This window comes from Lactuca virosa, chromosome 6 (assembly GCF_052849685.1).
Source record: "Lactuca virosa cultivar CGN04683 chromosome 6, Lactuca_virosa_CGN04683_v6, whole genome shotgun sequence".
Classification (NCBI taxonomy): domain Eukaryota; kingdom Viridiplantae; phylum Streptophyta; class Magnoliopsida; order Asterales; family Asteraceae; genus Lactuca; species Lactuca virosa.
In genome coordinates, this window is record NC_136431.1 from 246,982,307 (window position 1) to 247,004,652 (window position 22,346).

The following is a 22,346-nucleotide window of genomic DNA, read 5'->3' on the forward strand; positions in this document are numbered from 1 at the left end:
AGTATTCATTGTTTCTTTGATTGTCTGCTTTATAGAATCCTTATGATTAAATTGATATCAATTGTTGCTTTACAGAATCCTTATGAATAAATTGATATCAGTTGTGTAGTTGACGACACATGTGCTCTTTTTATCTTTTATTTTCATAAACCATTAAATTAACATATTATTGTGTAATATACTTGCAATCTACATAAACATATAAAGTCTCTTATATTGTCTTTATACTTCTACGGTTAAATATACATAACATGTATCTTAAATCCATTTTACCCAAAATTGTTTCTTTCTTTTTTAATTGTAGAATGACATTGATGTGTGGTTTTCTTGGTGCAGGTCACATTCCACATTATGGATTCAGAAATGCAAGTAGCAGATCCGTCCTTTGAAAAACAGACAAATGAAGATATTGATGCAAATAATGGTTATTCAGGATCGACATCTGAATCGGAGAAAATAAATAATGATGGTGTCAATCTTGGATGTGACGAAGGTGCAGGTAATGATCAAAGTATTATTGGAAAGGTTTTCGATACACTCAATGATGCGTATACATTTTATAATGATTACGCATTTTTACATGGATTTGGTATACGTATTCATTGGAAATTTAAGAATAAGACAACAAATGAGCATTATCGGAAGACATATGTATGCAACAAAGAAGGTTTCAAATGCTTGAAAGTTAATAATTCAAATGGAAAAGTGATAAAACGTCGTAGAGAAGTAAGAACGGGATGCAAAGCAATGATTCGAATTTCAAAACAGAAGGATGAGAAATGGATCGTGGACAAGTTTAATGACACACACAATCATGCCTTGAGCTTGACACCAACGAAGGTAATGAAGCATAGATCGCATGGGAAGTTCCACCGTACTATGGAATGCAGATCTCTTATGGTGCAATTTGGTCAAGCAGGTTTGAAGCCTTCTCAAATTAAAAAGGCTATTAACGCAATGAAAACTTCAGATGAAGCCGATGTTACTTCAAAGCAATGTGATGATGTCTTATCCGAGCAACGAAAACAGTATAGGGGAAAGGAGTTTTATAGACTTATAAAGCATTTCCAAGATAAAGCATTAGTGGATAATGACCAGTATTTTGTTGTGGACTTGTGTGATGATGGTTCTCCTAGGAATATATTTTGGGCTGATGGAAGATCAAGAGACGCCTATACTAAGTTTGGAGATGTTGTTGTGTTTGATGTCACTTATATGACAAACAAATACAAAATGCCATTTGCTCCCTTTGTAGGGGTTAATCATCATCGGCAATCTATACTTTTTGGTGGAGCATTGCTAGAAAACGAAAAAGAAGAAACATTTGTATGGTTATTCGAGAATTTCCTAAAGTGTATGTTTAGCAAGCATCCAAAGGCAATTATTACGGATCAAGACAAAGCGATGGGTGATGCGATAAAAAAAGTGTTTCCAAACACTCGACACCGCTTTTGTGAATGGCATATTAAAAGGCACGAACCGGAACACATTCGCCCATTTGTTGCCCGTTATAGTGATTTTCAGGAATCTTATAGACATTGGGTAAACAGTGACACCATTGAAGAATTTGAAAAAAAGTTTGAAGTTATGCGTAGTAGGTATAACCTGGAACATAATTGTTGGATAAGTGAAATGTATAACCAACGGATATATTGGGCAAAACCTTTCTTCAAAGATATTTTCTTGGCCGGTATGACAACCAGTGGACGAAGTGAGAGTATTAATTCTTTTTTTGATGGATTTGTCAATTCCAACACCATGTTGAATGCATTTGTACTACAATATGAAAAAGCAGTAGAGTCTCGAAGGGCCGCCGAAGAAGATGAAGACTTCAAGACTATGAACTCGAGGGCAGTTCTTTCTTCTGTGCATCCAATCGAAGCAAAAGCAGGTGAGTGTTACACTAGAAAAGTTTTTGAGGTTTTTAAAAATGAATGGATGGAAGCCACTAACAATTTAACTCATGAGACGTTAAGCAAAAGTAAAGAAGAAATTATATACCGAGTTGGGCAACTTGACGTTGATAAAACATATTGGCGAACTGTTACCTTCCGTTCTATGAGTGAAATGAATGTCACATGTTCATGTGCTAAGTATGAAATATGTGGGATTTTATGTAAGCATTGCTTGTATGTTATGAAGAAGAGGCATGTTGAAACACTTCCGAATCACTATATTTTACCATGGTGGACCCTTAATGCTAGGTATAAGGTGGGTAATAGTAGTATCGGACTAGAGGAAATGAATAATGAAAATGGGGTGAGTGCATTCACTTTGTGGTGTGTCCGTTCAAATTTTACCAAAGTTATTGAACAAGCAAAGGAATCCCCTTTAAAAATAGATAAAGTCAATACTGTATTGATAAAGCTTTTAGATGATCTAACGATTCAGGAAAAGCCTAAAGCATTTGAAAATGCATCTCAAGGTTGTTCTACGGGAATTTCACAAGTAGATATGATGCCTCAATTGTTTGTACGGGATCCTATTGGTCCAACTAATACAAAAGGGCGGCCTAAAAATGCTACAAGAATTAAGTCTTCATTAGAAATGCCGAAGAAAAGAACTTGCTCTTACTGTCAAGGATTGGGTCACTACGCCACTAGTTGTTCAAAAAGAAAGGTAGTTGTAATATCACTTTATATTGTCATGAGTTTACTAGCGTAATAATTATATTAACTATTTTATTTTTCATGTATCAGGCGGATGAATTGTTGCAAGAGAAACAATGGTGATATGTCTTGTCGTTGGGAGAAATTTGGATGGTTTCTGTTTTGGATAGTTGATTTTTTTTTATGTTTTAAATAGGCACATTTTTTATGTTTTGGAAATAAATGGTGTATGAAAACCTATTTTGGATAATTGCGGTAATTATATTTTATTTTGGACAAAAATGGTGTATGAAACATCTGGATGGTTTTTGTTTTTAACACAGATGTGTTACAAATATAAGTAGGTTGTTAATATAGGGTAAAAATAAAAGTATGTTGCTACCATGGGCTTAAAATGAAAAGTACATTGCTGATTCTATAAAAATATGTATATGAATTGCTATTTTCCATAAAAAGTCAGAACATGTTATTCCGGTTAACAACGAGAAGTACGTTGCTGATTTTGTATAATTATTTAAAATTGAAACTTTATTATCTTCTTTGCAAGATTGCACATTGTGTACATAACTGGATTGGAGGAGTCATGCTTTATATTGCAATTAGAAAAAGATACACAAGATTATATCAATCATAGAGAAATCTAAGTGGAAAAAGAAATAGTGGATTCTATCAAAATACGTATATAGATTGCTATTTCTGATGAAAAGTAATGGTACATTGCTAATTATCGTAAAAAATCAAACAACTTTGCTATTTCTAATACAAAATCAAAGTACGTTGCTATTCTAGTTAACATTGGATTTTAACCTACTCACGCTTGATGGTCTTTAAGTCAATCTGAGTGTGTCTTGTCCATTCATCCAAGGCCACCACTTTTGTCATTGCATACCAAGACTAACATTCCAACCATTGAATTCAAAGGCCACCTGTTTCTCACGAAACTATTGATCCAACACCACGAGTCCACCCATTGAATTCCAGTTTTGTTTACCGGTTGATCAAGACAACATATTTCTCAGTCAAGGCACAAATGTCACTTCATAGTGGCTGTGGAACAAGCAATGCACAATGCTTCCTCTTCATGTCTCAATGGTTATAAATAAATGCTCAGGTCATACTGTCATAGGTGCTAATTGGTGTGAATACCTCTCTACAATAAGAACTCATAAATGTTCAGTGCACATCATCAAAATAATTTTGTGGGATATGTACATATATCTCACACGATTAAACTGTAAATTCATTATCAATAATACATACACACATAGTCATTTTCTTTTCAAACAACATAAGTTGTATTACATTGACAAGAGAATTGTAGGATTCTAGCAAACAGAAGCTAACACACCAATTATTAACCTGCTTTTGCAATCAGAGCACTTTCACAATTTGTCATTACTTTTTTAAAAATTTATCAAACACTTCAAATTTATCATATTCATTTCATTACTTGAGTCTACATCATTTGATTGGGTTTTAGAACTTCAAACCGATATAAAAGTAAACATCTTTTATCAATTGAACAAGACATGTGAACCCTAAATTTGATAAGTATGTACAAATCATAATACCTCAAGAAACTTGATAGATCTGAATACAACTATTGTAAAAGCATCTGGTCCTTAAAAAACGAAAGCATTAATAGAAATAGAGGACTCAAGGGAGAAGCATCTGGTCCTTAAAAAACGAAAGCATTAAAAAACGAAAGCATTGATAGATCTGAATACAACTATTGCCACGTTTAACCATCTGTCTGACAAAGTGGAAATCCACTTCAACATGTTTGGTACGAGCATGAAATACATGATCTACAGAGAGATATGTAGCACCTAAATTATCACACCAAAGTGTAGAGGCTGTCTTGGTAGAGATGTCGAGTTCATTTAGAAGAGCTTCAATCCATGTGAGTTCTGCAACAGTATCAACAAGAGCCTTGTACTTCGATTCAGTAGAAGACCGGGAAACAGTACGTTGTTTGCTTGCGGTCCATGAGATAAGGTTAGAGCCCAAATAGATATCATATCCCCCGGTGGACCGACGGTCATCTAAATCCCCTACCCATTTAGCATCGGAGTAGGCTTCAACAGGAGAAACCACGTTTTGCCAAGATTCATCAGTGAAAGCTTGTTATGGGCCTTGGTGTTAGGTGTTGGATTAGTGTCTAAGCCCATAACTATTTTGGTATGTACTTGACCTGATTACGAGCATGGTCCTTTTGGGTTGCCTTCACCAAAGCAACTTGATAGGATGATTTATGGAGAAAGAGATTAATTATGATTTATTAATATATTATATGAATAATATATTAAAGGAGAAATCATATTGTTTAATGAATATTAGTCAAGAATTAATTAAGAAATTAATTTTGTGGCTAAAAGACATTAATTAAATAAAGGGGACTAGAACTGTCAATTGTATGATAGTTGGATATTGGGCTAATGGATTCCACAGAGGATGGAGTGGACGAAATCTATGGGGAAACCCATAAGAATTCGTCCAAGGCCTCTAATGAGGGAGTCCATGGGCTGCTTAGGGCCTAAGCAGTCAGATTAGGGTTTCCTAGTTCAAAACCCTAATAGCCTAACATATTTAAAGACCCCTAGGGCACCAAAAACGTGGCTAAGCATTCCTTAGGGTTCTTGGACGAATTTTGGTGCCTCCTTCTCTTCTCCTAAGTCATCCTCTTGCTCTTGGTGTTTGTAAGCCATTAGAGGTGTGACATTTGTGACACTAAGCTTTCAGAAGCCAATTACAAGAAGGAATAGATTGTTATTACTACATAACAATCAAAGGTAAGATCTAAACCCTATTCTTATGTTAATATTCATTATCACATGCTAGATCTAGGGTTTATGGCTTTGGATGATTATTGCATGTTCATTAGACAAACTAGATCCAAAGCTTTAGGGTTTGCATGTACACCATAAGAATGATCTAGTGCTCAAAACCATCAGTGGTATCAGAGCCTTAGGCTGTTTGTTTGAGGTATTTGATGCTTAATTGTTCATTGCTTGCTTGAAAATCGAATTTTTTGGTTTCTGACTGGCAGACTCGCTGAGTACATGAATGGACTCGACGAGTAGGTCCTACTCGACGAGTTCCATTGTGGACTCGACGAGTCCAGGGCTCTGGTGCCGGGATTTTCGAATTTTCTGGTAGATTTTGTTGAGGATAATTGCCAAAACTCGTTTTTCTTGCCAAAATCCGAATTTTTTAAGTTTGGAATGGTTATCCTCATCAAAATTGATGGATTTGGTTAAATATGGATAATATAGGATTATTATTAATCAAATATTTGACCTAGTAAGTTTGAAAAGTTTCAATTTACACCCCTTAGGTTTTATAGTTTAAATTTGAACTTTAAAAGTTTTAGTTTTGAATTTTAAATAGTTAAACCCTAACATTTTGAAAGGTTTCAAAGCTTGCCCTCAAGTTTTGGAATTTAAATTTTTGATTAAAAGTTTAATTTTGAAATATTTAAATTCTAAACCCTAATGTTTTTGAAAAAGTTCAATACTTGCCCTCAAGTTATGGAATTTAAAATTTTGATTAAAAGTTTAATTTTGAAATATTAAATTCTAAAACCCTAGTTTTGAAAAAGTTCAAATTACACCCTTATGGTTTTATTAAGTTAATTAATAGTATAATTAAAAGAGAGCTAATAAATCCATAATCATATGGTTTATATTTAATTAAAAGTGTAATTTATAAAATTAAACTACCTATATTTTAAAAGTGTAAAATACACCCTTATACTATATATAACATTAAAAGTCTAATATTATATATATGTATAACTTAAACTGCTAGTCTTACCGTTAGTAGTGTGACACCAGTCAAAGTTAGGTCAAAAATAAATTGATCAATAATTGTAATTGGGATGAACCAAGTGGTAGATATTGTAACAAGGTTTCCAAAAATATAAAGAACACTGAAATCCGAGTTATAACGAAGAAGTTATGACCAATCGAAAATCCGCGACAAACCGGCAAAACACTATTCAGTGTAAAAAGTGAAATTTCGATAAAAGGCTTTTTAGCCTTAACAATCTAAATGAAAGTTGTATAATATGTTAAACCGAGAACTTTCATAAAAAGAACGTAAAAATCTGACTTCATATGAGGAAGTTATGATTTTTCTAATTTTCGGTTTAGCAGTAGACAGCTAAAAATTCGAAATATAAATCGATCGATATTTAGCCGAAACAACTTACACGAGAATCGAAGGTCTTGTCAAAAGTAGTACAACGGTAAAAAGACAGACGAAAACGGACGTCGGATGAAGAAGTTATGAATTTTTAACGGATTTCTTGTCCCGGTCTGTTAAAAATAATAATATTAAAAATAAAGTCAAAATTAGCCGACAATGTCTAAACGAAAGTCGTAGAGTATAATTTTACCTACGCGAGCATATAAAGAACGCCAAAAACGGAGCTCGTATGCGAAAGTTATGAATTTTGCAAGTTTTTGGCACGAAAATCAAGAAATGTTGAAAACCGGGAATTTTTGCATGGACCCTCTTCGGCCACGTCACCCTCGCATGCGAGGCTTCCACGTGTCTTCTACGTGGCGTCTTCTGATTGGACCGCAGTCTCGCATGGCGCCTTCTGATTCGACCAAAGCCGCAGTCCGCTTACCTTCGGACACCCTCGCAGGAGACACCCCTCGGAGGGCGTGAATTTGTGTACTTATCTAAGTACGACCTTAAGTCCTGACTTATTAACCAGAATCTCCTGTAGGGAGGGCGTGAATTTGTGTATAGATCTATATGAGACTGACAATCCCGCACCTTTACTGTTCGCTACAGTTTGGCCGACAGGCCTAGGGTGTCAAATATCATATCGTTTCCGACGCCTGAAGAACGTCGCAGCAGGCACATCAGTCATATCAGTATGGTTAATAGAACTCACATGGATAAAACAACGAGTATATTACTAAGTAATATACCTCTCTTAAAACAGTAAGAAAAGATAATTATATCCTGACCAAATATACATTCGGTTAGTTTTTACTTACAGTAAAAACTACGTATCATGAAATCAAGTATGACAAATATACTTGTACATCTGGTTTTGGAACATTTAAAACCACAAAGCAGTATTATGGATAATATAATATTTTCCAGGATTAATACTAATGTTTTACTATAGAACAGATATAACTAAGAATACTTTTACAAAGGAAACGGTTTATGGGATTAAACCACTTTTACAAATGAAACGGTTTATGAAATTAAACCACTCTTACAAATGAAATGGTTTATGGGATTAAACCACATTTACAAATAAAACGGTTTATGGGATTAAATCATTTTTACAAATGAAACGGTTTATGGGATTAAACTACATTTACAATTGGAACTTAGTCAACTAATATAACATAAATGACCTATAGTGGTTAATTCTATAATTCCTTAGTTATTACATCAGAGTTATACATAAGTAATATCCGATTGCCAGTGAAATGTGTGACTTCCGCCTTACTTCTTGTTCCTTGTTTGGTTGTAGGCTTAGGGCAGATACACCCATTTAAACATCCGTTCGATATTAGGTTATATATAATTAGTATAAACTAAGTAATTACAGAGGGAAACTATTGAGGTTATCAGTTTATCACCTCAGAAAATACAGGATTTTCTGGAGGAACCAGTGAACTTATCCAAAGAACTTAGGGTATACTTAACAAAACTAAAATACTTATGAACTCACCAGCTTAAATGCTGATCTAGTCTTTCCAAATAACTTGTATTCTCAGGAATCCAGTAGACAGGTACACTCCCGAAGCTTTTGAGAAGACTACCTAGTACCGTACCACGACTCTTGTCTTCTACTGTACCTACTTTGGGGTTTGAATATGTAATGTTTAAACACTTATGTAAAACTTATACTTATTAATGCAATGGTTGTTTGTACTTTGATTACTATATTGCATGTGTTGTGATACTTACCTGAAGTCCTCCGCCCCCGAACGTTTCCGCCGTTCTGGTTTGGGGGTGTGACACATTGGTATCAGAGCAGTGTTTATAGTGAACTCAGTATATCAGTCATAAAAGATATACAACTATAACCCATTGGGATAAAAACACTCTGACCAAGAGTTATACTTTAAAAATATAACAATATTTTATAAAAGTATAAGTACATGCAGAATATATATACTAGAATGAGTATCACAAGAAGAACAAAACAAAAGTATTTGGATGTTGGACATTACAGTTAAACCTAGACAGTGACGTAATCATATCTGGGATCAATATAGCCTGATCAACTATATTCATTTGAGATATGACCAACATGTGTTTGGGAGTGATTGTAGTGTTGCAACGAGTCTAAAACTTACCTAAGTACCAGAAGAATTCTAGAACCAAACATAAAGATTAAAATACTATGGGAGTATTTTAGGATGCCATAACAAGAAAACTGAAAACTTGTCAAGTTCTTATATCTAGAAGTCCAAGAATCAAACTTATAATTAAAATACCATGGAGGTATTTTAGATACCATAAATAACCTTGGGGAAATGTTAAAAAGATCTTTTCTGGTAAGACTATAATTACTAAATGAATATGGTAAGGTTAAAAATAGTTGAGATTTTATAGACTTAGAATATGTGATTTTCACTCTACTTCCTTTTCCTTCTTTGGATGTGGTTTTAGAGTAGGATTACTTATTCGAAGGTCTATTTGATCTGGATTATATATAATCGATACACACCATGTGATTATAGAAGGACCAGAAAGGATCACCTTCGTAAAAATTTAAATTTTCTCATAGATTCTTTAGACATTCCCATTCTCTTATAAACCCCTTAGATAGATATAGTTACTTCAGCAATCAATAGAAGAGTCAAGGAAGATCCAACAAGATTTCATTAGGAGAATTCCGAGAAAGAAACAGATGAGAAGTAAATAAACTATAGAAATCATTTAGTGCCCTTACTCCATTAAGGACACCAATGAGAGATTCGCATGAACTTCCGAGATTCAAAATCTTCATTACGAAGTAATGGGGATCAGTGTCAGAATCGGAAGTAAGACAGCTCAGGAATTCAATATACCTACGGAGGAAAAGGACACCCTATAGATACCAGGAGAGAACAAATCATTACCACCCAGAATAGAACCGAGAACAAAGGAAAACCACGTGTGATTCATGTGAAGTGTTTGAGCGCCTTTTCATTTAAGTAATAACTAATAAATGATACAACCTAGTGAGTTAGTGCTTACATTACTCACATTAGGTTTTGAGCTTATCCTCTTTTCCTGTCACGACAAATAACAATAAATCAGATCATGAAATCTTAATTGATAGCGATTACTTCTCAAATTCATAAGTCTATTGTATGTAGACACTGTTATGAATTATATTCGAATATTTTCGAAAGTTGGGAAACGATATCCACAAATCAAAGGTAACTTAGTTCGGATGATACTCGGTTCATAACCATTCTAGAAACTTAATTCTGTTCCTTACCAGGACTGCATCATAGGGATGCACGTCGAATCATTAAGAACAATATAACAAAACGAAAGATTTATACGTAGATACAAATGGTTAGAATACATCTAGAGCCAACGATAGTCGCTCACAAGCTTATTTTCTTATCATGAAACAGAATCATGCCTCCGAAGGAATGTAACCAACCCACCAGCAAAACATCAATCCTTCAAATAGATGCGGCTACATTTCAAGCTGCAGTCACAGCAGCTGTAGCAGCTGTCATGGCACACCTTAATGCTAACAATGCAAATGTTAGTGGTAATGCTATCGGTAACCCCGATCGTGGTGATGGCCATGTACAGCAACGAGCACCTATTTGTAAGGACACTTCGAACCTTAAGCCTAATATCCTGAAACGAAAGTTCGAAAACAAGAAAGGGAGTTGTTCAACTCAAGGACCTAACAGAGGGCAACGAACTGGAGCAGTTAATACCCCCATCAGCCCTGTTATTCCAGTACCGACCACGTCGTACTTAGGAAACCTCCCACACTGCAGCAAGTGCAATTACCATCATCATGGAGTTTACCGAGAGCTGCATTGCAATAGATGCAAACTGAAGGGGCATACCGCCCGCATCTGTAGAACTCCGGTTGAGTTCATCACTTCTACTACCAATGTTGGAACCATTCCCATATGTCACCTTTGTGGTGAAATAGGACATTACAAGAGGGACTGTCCAACAGAGAAGAACGACGGGGCAGCAGGAGGAGTTTGACCCCAATACATGGGAAGGCATCAAAGAACCCTGCTATATTTTGGTACGCTTCCAAACCCCGATAATTATCTATAATTATGAGTACTCTCCCGTTCAAATTAAATCACATCATTAGTATAAAATTTGAAACCCTAACATGTAAGCTATGATGACTTAGTGTACATATAAGGGTCATTTATAATTAAGATTTGTAGACTTAGAGTGAGTAATCCCGCCTCATTTCCTGTTCCTTGTTTGGTTGTGGATTTAGGGCAGGGTTGCTCAGTCAAAGGTCTTACAATCTTAATTATACATGACTTGTATACACCAAGCGATTACAGAGAGACCTAGTAAGGATCTTTTCATGAAAGTTCATAATTTCAAATTATCATAACCCTCGTATTGGTAGTACCCGCCAATTTCAAATCAAAAAGGGGATTCGTAACAGTAATAACAAAATAAAATCGGAAGCGCTGAAAACTTAGGTACATAGGATATCATCCTAGTAATCATTCCTCCCAGAACGAATTAATATCTATTTCGTCGAGAATATTCCGACATCCTCATTCGACATGGTTTGGCCTAACCCTTACCATGTGAAAATTTTTATGCTGTGTAAGAGAACTTTTTCCTTAATCAGCAGTAAGATGAAATTCTTCCAATCCATAACGCAAACCCTTAGGTTGTCTCTTGTTTCAAAACTTCAGAAGTACCCATACGAAGGGTACCACGCCCTTTTAGCCTACTCAGTAGACAGGAAACTTCAAACGAAAAACACCGAAGTAGTTTTCGAAGTCAGTAACCACCGAAGTACCCCAATAGATCTCATAGGAAAATCATTGTACCGCATGTCAAGTTCAAGAATAGAGACTAAGAACTCATTAGGTTAATCTATCGCTGCTAAGTGTATACACGAGAGTGGTATATAATTTAGACTTAACAAGATTTAGGATGTGTAATTCCGCCCTATCTCCTGTTCCTTGTTTGGTTGTGGACCTGGGGCAGAGTCACCCATCCGAACGTTTTGTGAAATCTAAATTATATACGACTTGTATACACGAGGTGATGGTGGATGAGCCAAGTATGAGCCTTATCATAAACTTCAGAGCAAAAGTCTTCATCATGTATTCTACCAGGAGGAATTCAACATGAGACCATGACAGTAGGTCGAGCTATTAAATGACTACGAATTTGAAATTCGTTATCATCCCGACAAAGCCAATATAGTAGCTGACACCCTAAGTCGGAAAGAGTACTCAGGTCACAGAGCCAATCATTGACTATGATAACTCATTCAAATCTGTCCACACAAAGTAAGGAGGTTCAACAGGAAGCCTTGAAACCTGAAAATGTGGCAGGTGAAACCATGGGAAGAATGGATAAGAACGTATGCAATCGACTATGGTAAAATATGGAATACCCATTTACCAATTAGATTGAGTCCTTTACCATGCTAGCATTTAAAGTTGCTCCATTCGAAACCTTCTGTGGTCGCAAGTGCAGATCCTATCTGTACTGGACTAAATTAGGTAATACGCAACTAGCTAGAGGTCCAAATTCCACACAGCACCTTCGCTGATCTGGAATTCATCCGAGAAACTACCAAAAAGAAAATACTAATCAGGAAGCGACATAAAGCTTCCAGAGTTAATCAGAGAAGCTACGGCTTCGATAAAAGAAAATCCTTGGAATTCCAGGTTGATGACCTTGTCATATGAAGGTCTCACCCCGGAAGGACAAGATACGCTTGAGAAAGCGTGGAATACTAAATTCAAGGTACATAGGACCATTCGATATTCTTACCAGAATCGGTCTTGTAGCTTATAAACTCAGACTACCACAAAAACTTAATAACATTCATCCCACCTTTCACATATCTAATCTAAAGAGGTGTCTATCCGATGAAACACTTGTTATTTCACTCAATGAAATCAAGTTAAATAAAAGTCTACACTCTGTAAAAGAACCAATGAAAACCATGGATAAGGAAATCAAAAGAACCAAGCAAAGACTTATCCCGTTAGTGAAGGTTCGCTGGATTACAAACCGGGGACCTGAATTCACTTGGGAAAGGGAAGATTAGATAAAACGAAAGTATCCACATCTTTCCCCTAGTCCATGAGTATCACTTTAGACTTAATTTCGGGACGAAATTCCCTCTAACGGGGGGATAATGTGACACCAGTCAAATTTAGGTCAAAAATAAATTGATCAATAATCATAATTGGGATGAACTAAGTGGTAGAGATTGTAACAAGCTTTCCAAAAATATAAAGAACACTAAAATCCGAGTTATAACAAAGAAGTTATGACCAATCGAAAATCCGCGACAAACCGGCAAAACACTGTTCAATGTAAAATGTGAATTTTCGATAAAAAGGCTTTTTAGCCTTAACAATCTAAATGAAAGTTGTAGAATATGTTAAACCGAGAACTTTCATAAAAAGAACGTAAAATCTGACTTCATATGAGGAAGTTATGATTTTTCTAAGTTTCGGTTTAGCAGTAGACAGCTAAAAATTCGAAATATAAATCGATCGATATTTAGCCGACACAACTTAAACGAGAATTGAAGGTCTCGTCAAAATTAGTACAACGGTAAAAAGACAGACGGAAACGGACGTCGGATGAAGAAGTTATGAATTTTTAACGGATTTCCTGTCCCGGTATGTTAAAAATAATAATATTAAAAATAAATTCAAAATTAGCCGACGAAGTCTAAACGAAAGTCGTAGAGTATAACTTTACCTACGCGTGCATATAAAGAACGCCAAAAACGGAGCTCGTATGCGAAAGTTATGAATTTTGCAAGTTTTTGGCACGAAAATTAAGAAATGTTGAAAACCGGGAATTTTCGCATGGACCCTCTTCGGCCACGTCACCCTCGCATGCGAGGCTTCCACGTGTCTGCTACGTGGCGTCTTCTGATTGGACCGCAGTCTCGCGTGGCGCCTTCTGATTCGACCAAAGCCGCGGTCCGCTTACCTTCGGACACCCTCGCAGGAGACACCCCTCGGACACCTCTCGGACCCTCGTGGCACCTCCCCATTGGACCGAAGTTCGGTCCACTCAGAAGCCAACACGACCGAGCCTCGGACCCGTGTACCCTTCGCATGACCGATGCGTGCCTAGCTGACTCGCCTTCGCCTCGCCACCTGTCCGATGACACATCTCCTCGGCCGAACCCTCGCACCCCTATATAAAGGGCGCGAGACTTCTCGGATTTGAGAGGTTTTTCACCCCAAATTTCACCCTTTTTCACATTTTCACCCCCTAAACTTTCTCACGACCCCCCAAGGCCCCGGTATCGTATCTAAAACCCGAAGCAAGCCCCGGAGCCCCGAAATTCTCGAGAAGATAACCTATTTCCAATCGAAGTGTTGCCCGCATAAAGCCGGTTTTTACTCAAACACTCGCGGTTCCTTCAAGAAAGATCATCTATAGAGACGAAACGCTGCCCAAATCACCACTCATCAAAGTGAGTTCTTACCCCTATAATATACCTTTTTAAATGGTTTTATATGCTTTTTAGGGGGGGGGGGGGAATACAAGTTGAACACAATTTAAAATTGTGTTAATAATTGTATGTGATAATAATCACACAAAGGATTTCCTTATGCTTTTAAGGATTACCAAATACTTCCAAAATGACTTAAAGCCATGTTAAATCTTTAAAGTCATGTAAACTCCGTTAAATTCTTTGAAAAAGGTTTTATAAACTATTTCAAATTATAATTGCAAAAATCATGTTTATATATGTATAAATATATAAATAAGATTTGAAGGGCTTAGGATTAATGAATTATCTTATTTCCTTTTCCTTGTTTGGATGTGGAATTAAGGTGGTGTTATTTGTCCGAAGGTCGTTTCCTTCTTAATTATATATATTATACATATATGAATATAAAATGTTACTTCATTCGGTATCATTACCTTTGTATCATGCTGAGCAAAGGTGTTCATCCATGAGAAATCATGCTAATCAGATAGAACATATAAATTATAATAGGTATAATTTATGATTCAAAACTAAATATACAAGTATGATTCATGATTGTATACTTTCCAAGGAAATTACCAACAATTCATTTATCTATACCAGGATATGTATAATACTTTTAATATATGGATAACATATTAAAGAAGTAATAATACATCATATCGGGTTTGCATTAACAAAGGTACAATACAGAGTACCAGGGTTAGTAATCACGGGGTAATAATACATCATACCGAGTTTGCATTAACAAGGGTACGATACAGAGTACCAGGGTTACCAATCACGGGGTAATAATACATCATACCGAGTTTGCATTAACACGGGTACAATACAGAGTACCAGGGTTAGCAATCACGGGGTAATAATACATCGTAAATCTCGTTGAAACAATAAATTTGTGAGACTCTTCATGGTGTACTTATCTAAGTATGACCTTAAGTCCTGACTTATTAACCAGAATCTCCTGTAGGGAGGGCGTGAATTTGTGTATAGATCTATATGGGACTGACAATCCCGCACCTTTACTGTTCGCTACAGTTTGGCCGGCAGGCCTAGGGTGTCAAATATCATATCGTTTCCGACGCCTGAAGAACGTCGCAGCAGGCACATCAGTCATATCAGTATGGTTAATAGAACTCACATGGATAAAACAACGAGTAAATTACTAAGTAATATACCTCTCTTAAAACAGTAAGAAAAGATAATTATATCCTGACCAAATATACCTTCGGTTAGTTTTTATTTACAGTAAAAACTACGTATCATGAAATCAAGTATGACAAAAATACTTGTACTTCTGGTTTTGGAGCATTTAAAACCACAAAGCAGTATTATGGATAATATAATATTTTCCAGGATTAATACTAATGTTTTACTATAGAACAGATATAACTAAGAATACTTTTACAAAGGAACAGTTTATGGGATTAAACCACTTTTACAAATGAAACGGTTTATGGAATTAAACCACTCTTACAAATGAAACGGTTTATGGGATTAAACCACCTTTACAAATAAAACGGTTTATGGGATTAAACCACTTTTACAAATGAAACGGTTTATGGGATTAAACTATATTTACAATTGGAACTTAGTCAACTAATATAACATAAAGGACCTTTAGTGGTTAATTCTATAATTCCTTAGTTATTACATCAGAGTTATACATAAGTAATATCCGATTGACAGTGAAATGTGTGACTTCCGCCTTACTTCCTGTTCCTTGTTTGGTTGTGGGCTTAGGGCAGATACACCCATTTAACTGTCCGTTCGATATTAGGTTATATATAATTAGTATAAACTAAGTAATTACAGAGGGAAACTATTGAGGTTAAAGTAACTAAATGTTTTACTAAATTCCCAAATCCTACTTACTTTAGGAAAAAGTGAAAACGATGCAATTCCATGGAATTACACTTTGTACCCTTGTCGAGACAATTAGTGGAGCGTGTGTGGTTAACCGGCACACTAAGTTGGGTTTGGCATTGGTAGCGAAGGGTGACTCGATGTTTGTCATAGATCGATGGAGCGTGTGTGGCTAACCGGCACGTCGATTAGGTGACTGTAACATTGAGGGCACCACGTACATTCGCATGGTTATTCACACCTTATTTGTGATCCTCGGCATCCCAGTCACAGATGAAGGGCATAATCGAGATTAAACATGAAATTGAAAAGTTCAATGAATCTCAAAAGATCTAGGAGTTTCAATTCATTTAAGACTTAAACCTTCAATTTTTGTTTTTCATGGTGGAAATTGGTAAATCGTCATTTACCTACCTTTAAATGTTCTGCAATTTGGATTACAGCATCACTCTTCCAAGTTGTAGAATATTGTGTTGGATCCTAGCCTTGATATTTCATTTGGGTGTTATATCAAGGATTCCAATCAACTAATTTGAATTTTCTCCCATTTTGTAGATGTCAAAGTCTGATAACTATGATCTTCCTGAATCCGTTGGAAAAAGGTTTTCCACGTGAAGATGATATTCCACAATTGGATTGTGGAAATGGAAATCATGTTTCATCTCCTCCACCTCCTCTAATAAATCTCCCTGACCCATGTGTTCAAAGATTTGAAAAGTTCAAAGTCACTCAAGCCCTATTGGCAAAAAGACACAAAGATGGAAAGTTTATGTGTGCACACATCTTGAAGATGATGTCACACATTGACAGGTTAAGGATGTTGGGTGTCGATGTCTCAAGAAAGTTGGTTGTTGACTTGGTTCGTCAATCACTTCCCGAATCATATGGTAAGTTCGTTAGAGAGTACTATATGATGGGCCACGACATAACCTTTATTGATTTGACTTATTTGCTTATTGCTGCTGAATCAAAAATGATTTGGCGCACTGGTCAGCAAATTTGTCTGGTAAATCAATATCCCAACCTTCTATGGGCAATGACAACATTGGAAGTCCAGAAAAGTTTTCTCTACGCAAGAGAAAGGCTGAGTCTGAGATAGTCTCGTGTACCATTCCAGAAGAATCCATGTGTTTTTACTGCCAAAAGAAGGGGCATTGGTTACGAAGCTGCCCTCACTACCTAAGAGATCTAAGAGATGGGAGAGTCAAGATGCATGACTCTGCTTTAGGCAATATCCACTATCTAACTCTATTAAGTTCATATTTGGAAATTCTTAATACATGATGTGATAAGATTACATTTCGATGTTTTGAAGGATCGAAGAAAGGAAAGGAAGCTTAGAGGAAGGAGCGAGTTGAGTCTGATCATGAAGAAATGGATTACGATCGCATGGATTCGATGATCGGATTTTTGAGCTGCTGCTTAGAGTTATGATAAATTGCTTAGGAATATGTAATAGCATAGTTTTCATTTGCATTGTAAGGATATATTTTTCCGCAATAAAATAAATTTTGATTTTGTCTTATTTATATTTCCTTGCAATGACAATTGTGAAAATTGATGTTTGTGTGTTTCTATTATAAGCAATATTAAGTGGATGTGATTCTTATTTATGTTATTTATGGTAGTGTCGTAATTTCCTAAGTAAGGAAAGATTCCCATCGCCCAAGTTTCAATTGGATAGAAACTTGGAATCATATGATTTGAATCATGTGATGTATGGAAATCTTGGTACTTAGAAATTTTAAGGCTAATCCCTTGACAAAAGAGTCAAGTAAAGGACTAGGAGATCGAGTTCACAATGTTATGCATTGGTCAAGTCCACCATAAATAACAATAAGATTATTCGTCATGATTTACTAAAAGTCTAGTAAATATGATTATGCTTACAAGATTAAGTGTAATTCTGAATCATTGAAAAGTTTCAATGAATGGCAGAACGAATAAGAAGAATCAATTAGGCAAGAAAGATAAAAGTTTCTCCAATCTAAGAAGAAGGGAAAGTACTTTTGTATCATGTTTATGATCGTCTTAAGAACCATATTACAATTCATCCTCTAAGGACACCTTACTGTACTAGTATGGCTAAGAAGAGGAGTCGAGAATTGTCAAAATGGGTTAAGTCAAAAGATGAATCATACTTCTTTCCAAAATCAAGTTTTAGAGTCGTACTCCAAAATTGTGATTTGAGTGACATCATCTTAAGAAATTTAACACACTCATCAATTGTGAAGTAGGAAAATGTTTTCTTGCTCTTGCACGTTTGAATTTGGTAAGTTGTGATGTCTTGAATAAGACAAAGACCAGCTAGTACCAAGTTGTGTGTAGGTTTGTCTTGATAAAGACACACATTAACTCTTGAGTATTTGTTTGTCAAGAAATGTTTCTTGACAAGAGAATCTTATATGTCAAGAGGTCAGTGGGAGTCTAAATGATCTTGAAAATGTTCAAGAACTAATCCAGAGTAAACCTATGGTTAAACGCTAGCACACGACTTAAGGTTTGTAACCTATCGTGTTGACATATTCTTGTTTCTATGACGTTCCAGGTTGGTCAACTATGCATGTGAGTTCTATGAGTTCTCAATGGGTTGCATAGGGGAAAGGCACCTTGATAAATGGAACGTACATTGAAAGGTAGGGGTGAGCTGCTAAATAACTTGGAAGCAATGGTGGGACCCTTGATGGCAAGAAATTAAGAATGAACAAGTTCTGTCCATAAGAGTTTGAATTTGTCACAAACATTATCTTACGATTATGCTTATGACAAATTTGCATGGATAGGAACACATGCACCATAAAATATAAGTGTGATAAGGTTTCTCTCCTTCATAAAATAATTGTGAGGAAACGCTTTTACTAAGAGAGATTTAAAGGAGATAGTGATTATGTAAATTGCATTCTCAAATTCGATTATGATTACGACATCCCTCTTCATAGTTCGAATTGTGAGATTTGGCAATTAGTCTGAACATTTGGGACTTGGTAATATAAGTTTTGAATTAGTTTAGACACACATGTGAGCTATCTAAGGAAAGGTGTGTGAGTTTGAGAAGCTTAGATAAAGGCTTATCGAAGCACATCGTATTGGAAATATGAACTTTGGAAGTCAATTAGTATTGTCTTTTAGAAGTCCAACTGTTTTCTGAATACTTGTCAAAGCTAGTGGGAGTATAAATGTTATGCTGGAATGGATATAATCATCATGTTAGTGGGAGCATGATTATTATTATTTTTAAGTATTTCAAGTTGGCAATATTAATTATAGAAAAAAAAAGTTTCACTTTGCAAAGTTGCAGGGGTTGAAAAGTTGTTTTTGCTATAATTAAGGGAGAGAATGTTATACTTCGTTTCCAATCTAAAAGCTTAGATCGAGAAATTTTAATTGAATTTAGTCAAGGATATATTTATTATTTGCATTCTCAAAGTTCGATTATGATTACGACATCCCTCTTCATAGTTCGAATTTTGAGAACACGGCAAATAGAAATATTATGACAATATTATAACAAGAATATGAATCGTATCCCATACACTTCGGGTATAGGATCGATTGTATATGCTGTAATATTCGACCGTTCTAAATTTTTCCAAATGCCTAGGTCATTTAGAGGGAAAAAGGGAATAGAACCGGATTTGACTAAAATATTTAAATAACTGTCAAGGACAATCTAAGGTTCACCAAGGATTGGTCACTTGTGGACAGTTAGAAGTATAGTCATGGATGGACCATATTGACATTATTATTAATAGATAAGATTCTATTGGCAGATATGGAAATGTTTCCATATTGGGAGTTGGACGTTAAGAATCTCTATGTCTAGATTAGACAACTTTTATGCAGGAAGGATGTTCAAAGGAATGTACTTTGAATGTGATACTTCATGTCTATGGAATTGTCTTGCAATAATCTCCGATAGAGGACTTTGTAATTTCATTGGCAATAGTCTTTGTGACTTTGGTGCTGCGACATTACGAAAGGATCATTGCATAAAATGTTAGAATCTAACATATTCTATAAGTGGCAAGAATTTGGTATTCTTACACTTGTGGTAAGGATTGGGAATTGTGAAATAAGTGTGATTGAAAATGTTATTCAATTATACTATTTCACAAAGTAAGGACCATAGGAAAACATAGTGTGCATGCTAAGAGCATGGGACAATTGTTGTTATAATTCAAGTAATAAGTTGATTACTCGAAACATTATACAATGAATAATGTGTAATCAATATGGTGACTAAATAAAAGGAATTTTATTTATACTCAAAAGTTTGGGGCCATATTGGATTCGATTATTATTGTGTTTCACTTTGCATGTTTTGACTTCCTGAATAATAAGATTATTCGAACGTTCCACAGTCGCTCAAACTTTGGGAGTAGGTATGAAAGAAGATTATCATGAATTGGTTGTAGATTGTCTAAAGTGTATTAGACATAGCAAAGGTTTGCTGCAACGTTCATGAGTGCTTACGAATATGATTTGAGCATTGGATTAAACCCACGCCCACTTGGATCGCTTCATGGATTTTATCACGAGTGATTGGTGAGACGATAATATCTTATATTCTTGAAACCGAGATGTGTGAGTTGTGTCTTGCGAGTCGGTTACACATTGATAATATGTAAACGTACCAGTAACTTGGTGTTATAAAACGTATTGTTGTGTGTGATTCGGTGAGTAGGTACAAACGAGCATTGAGTCGAAGTTTATCCGTTCCTTTTACCCAAAGTGGGATAAAAGCGATATCTGTGGGCCCCTCGATGATTTAGTGATGACAAAGGAAAGTGCTCAGCCGGGCCAGGACTGATTTGATTTGTTCAATTAGTCAGTCGTCGTAAATCGGAAATCGGGAAACAACACATAGATTGAGAGAATGATTTCAATCCATGTCTCACGTCTATACGATATCTAGAATGGAGGAATATATGATCCCTTATCAAAATGACACGTATCTGATAAGATCAGAATTGACAACGGTGTTTGAAAGCTACGATTGCTGATCAGGATCTGAAGTCATATGCAGAAAAGTTATTAGACTTATCCAAGTGGGAGACTTTTGGGTTGCCTTCACCAAAGCAACTTGATAGGATGATTTATGGAGAAAGAGATTAATTATGATTTATTAATATATTATATGAATAATATATTAAAGGAGAAATCATATTGTTTAATTAATATTAGTCAAGAATTAATTAAGAAATTAATTTTGTGGCTAAAAGACATTAATTAAATAAAGGGGACTAGAACTGTCAATTGTATGATAGTTGGATATTGGGCTAATGGATTCCATGGAGGATGGAGTGGACGAAATCTATGGGGAAACCTATAAGAACTCGTCCAAGGCCTCTAAGCAGGGAGTCCATAGGCTGCTTAGGGCCTAAGCAGTCAGATTAGGGTTTCCTAGTTCAAAACCCTAATAGCCTCACATATTTAAAGACCCCTAGGGCACCAAAAACGTGGCTAAGCATTCCTAAGGGTTCTTGGACGAATTTTGGTGCCTCCTTTGCTTCTCCTAAGTCATCCTCTTGCTCTTGGTGTTTGTGAGCCATTAGAGGTGTGACATTTGTGACACTAAGCTTTCAGAAGCCAATTACAATAAGGAATAGATTGTTATTACTACATAACAATCAAAGGTAAGATCTAAACCCTATTCTTATGTTAATATTGATTATCACATGCTAGATCTAAGGTTTATGTCTTTGGATGATTATTGCATGTTCATTAGACAAACTATATCCAAAGCTTTAGGGTTTGCATGTACACCATAGGAATGATGTATTGCTCAAAACCATCATTAGGGCGCCGAGGCCTAAACACGAGAGTGCAAGGGCGAGGGCCCGGACTTAGCACTTGCGGCGGGTAACGACCGTTAGCTAAGCCGTCCAATGAATAATCATCCCGTTATCTTTGGCGTATTCTCAGAGGGATACGCTAACAAGTCCCCTAGGCTAGTAGACACTAATGTTAGCCTTGGGTAGTTGGGTTGTTCTAGCTTAGATCAAGACACACGTTCGGCGAGGATGGCTTCTATGTCTACTGATGTGACAGAATCGGTTGCGCAGACGGTTTCATCATTGTAATCGTTCGAATTTCCCGCCTCTCATTTAAAGCTTTCCCTATTGGGGACAATTTCCTTTTCTTCGCTCTACTGCTTTTCATCCGTCTCTTCTTTTTTC

The 22,346-nt window shown here is 35.9% G+C and overlaps 1 protein-coding gene across 1 annotated transcript; it reads left to right on the top strand.

Annotated features, from left to right (window-relative positions):
- The first annotated feature begins 291 nt into the window (after positions 1–291).
- On the top strand, positions 292–2,809 carry LOC145122633 (protein FAR1-RELATED SEQUENCE 9-like). Its single transcript, XM_079058197.1, has 2 exons — positions 292–2,619; positions 2,700–2,809. Exons 1-2 carry the CDS (start codon positions 352–354, stop codon positions 2,730–2,732), a joined length of 2,301 nt encoding a protein of 766 aa, XP_078914323.1. The 5' UTR covers positions 292–351; the 3' UTR covers positions 2,733–2,809.
- Positions 2,810–22,346: the final 19,537 nt, after the last annotated feature.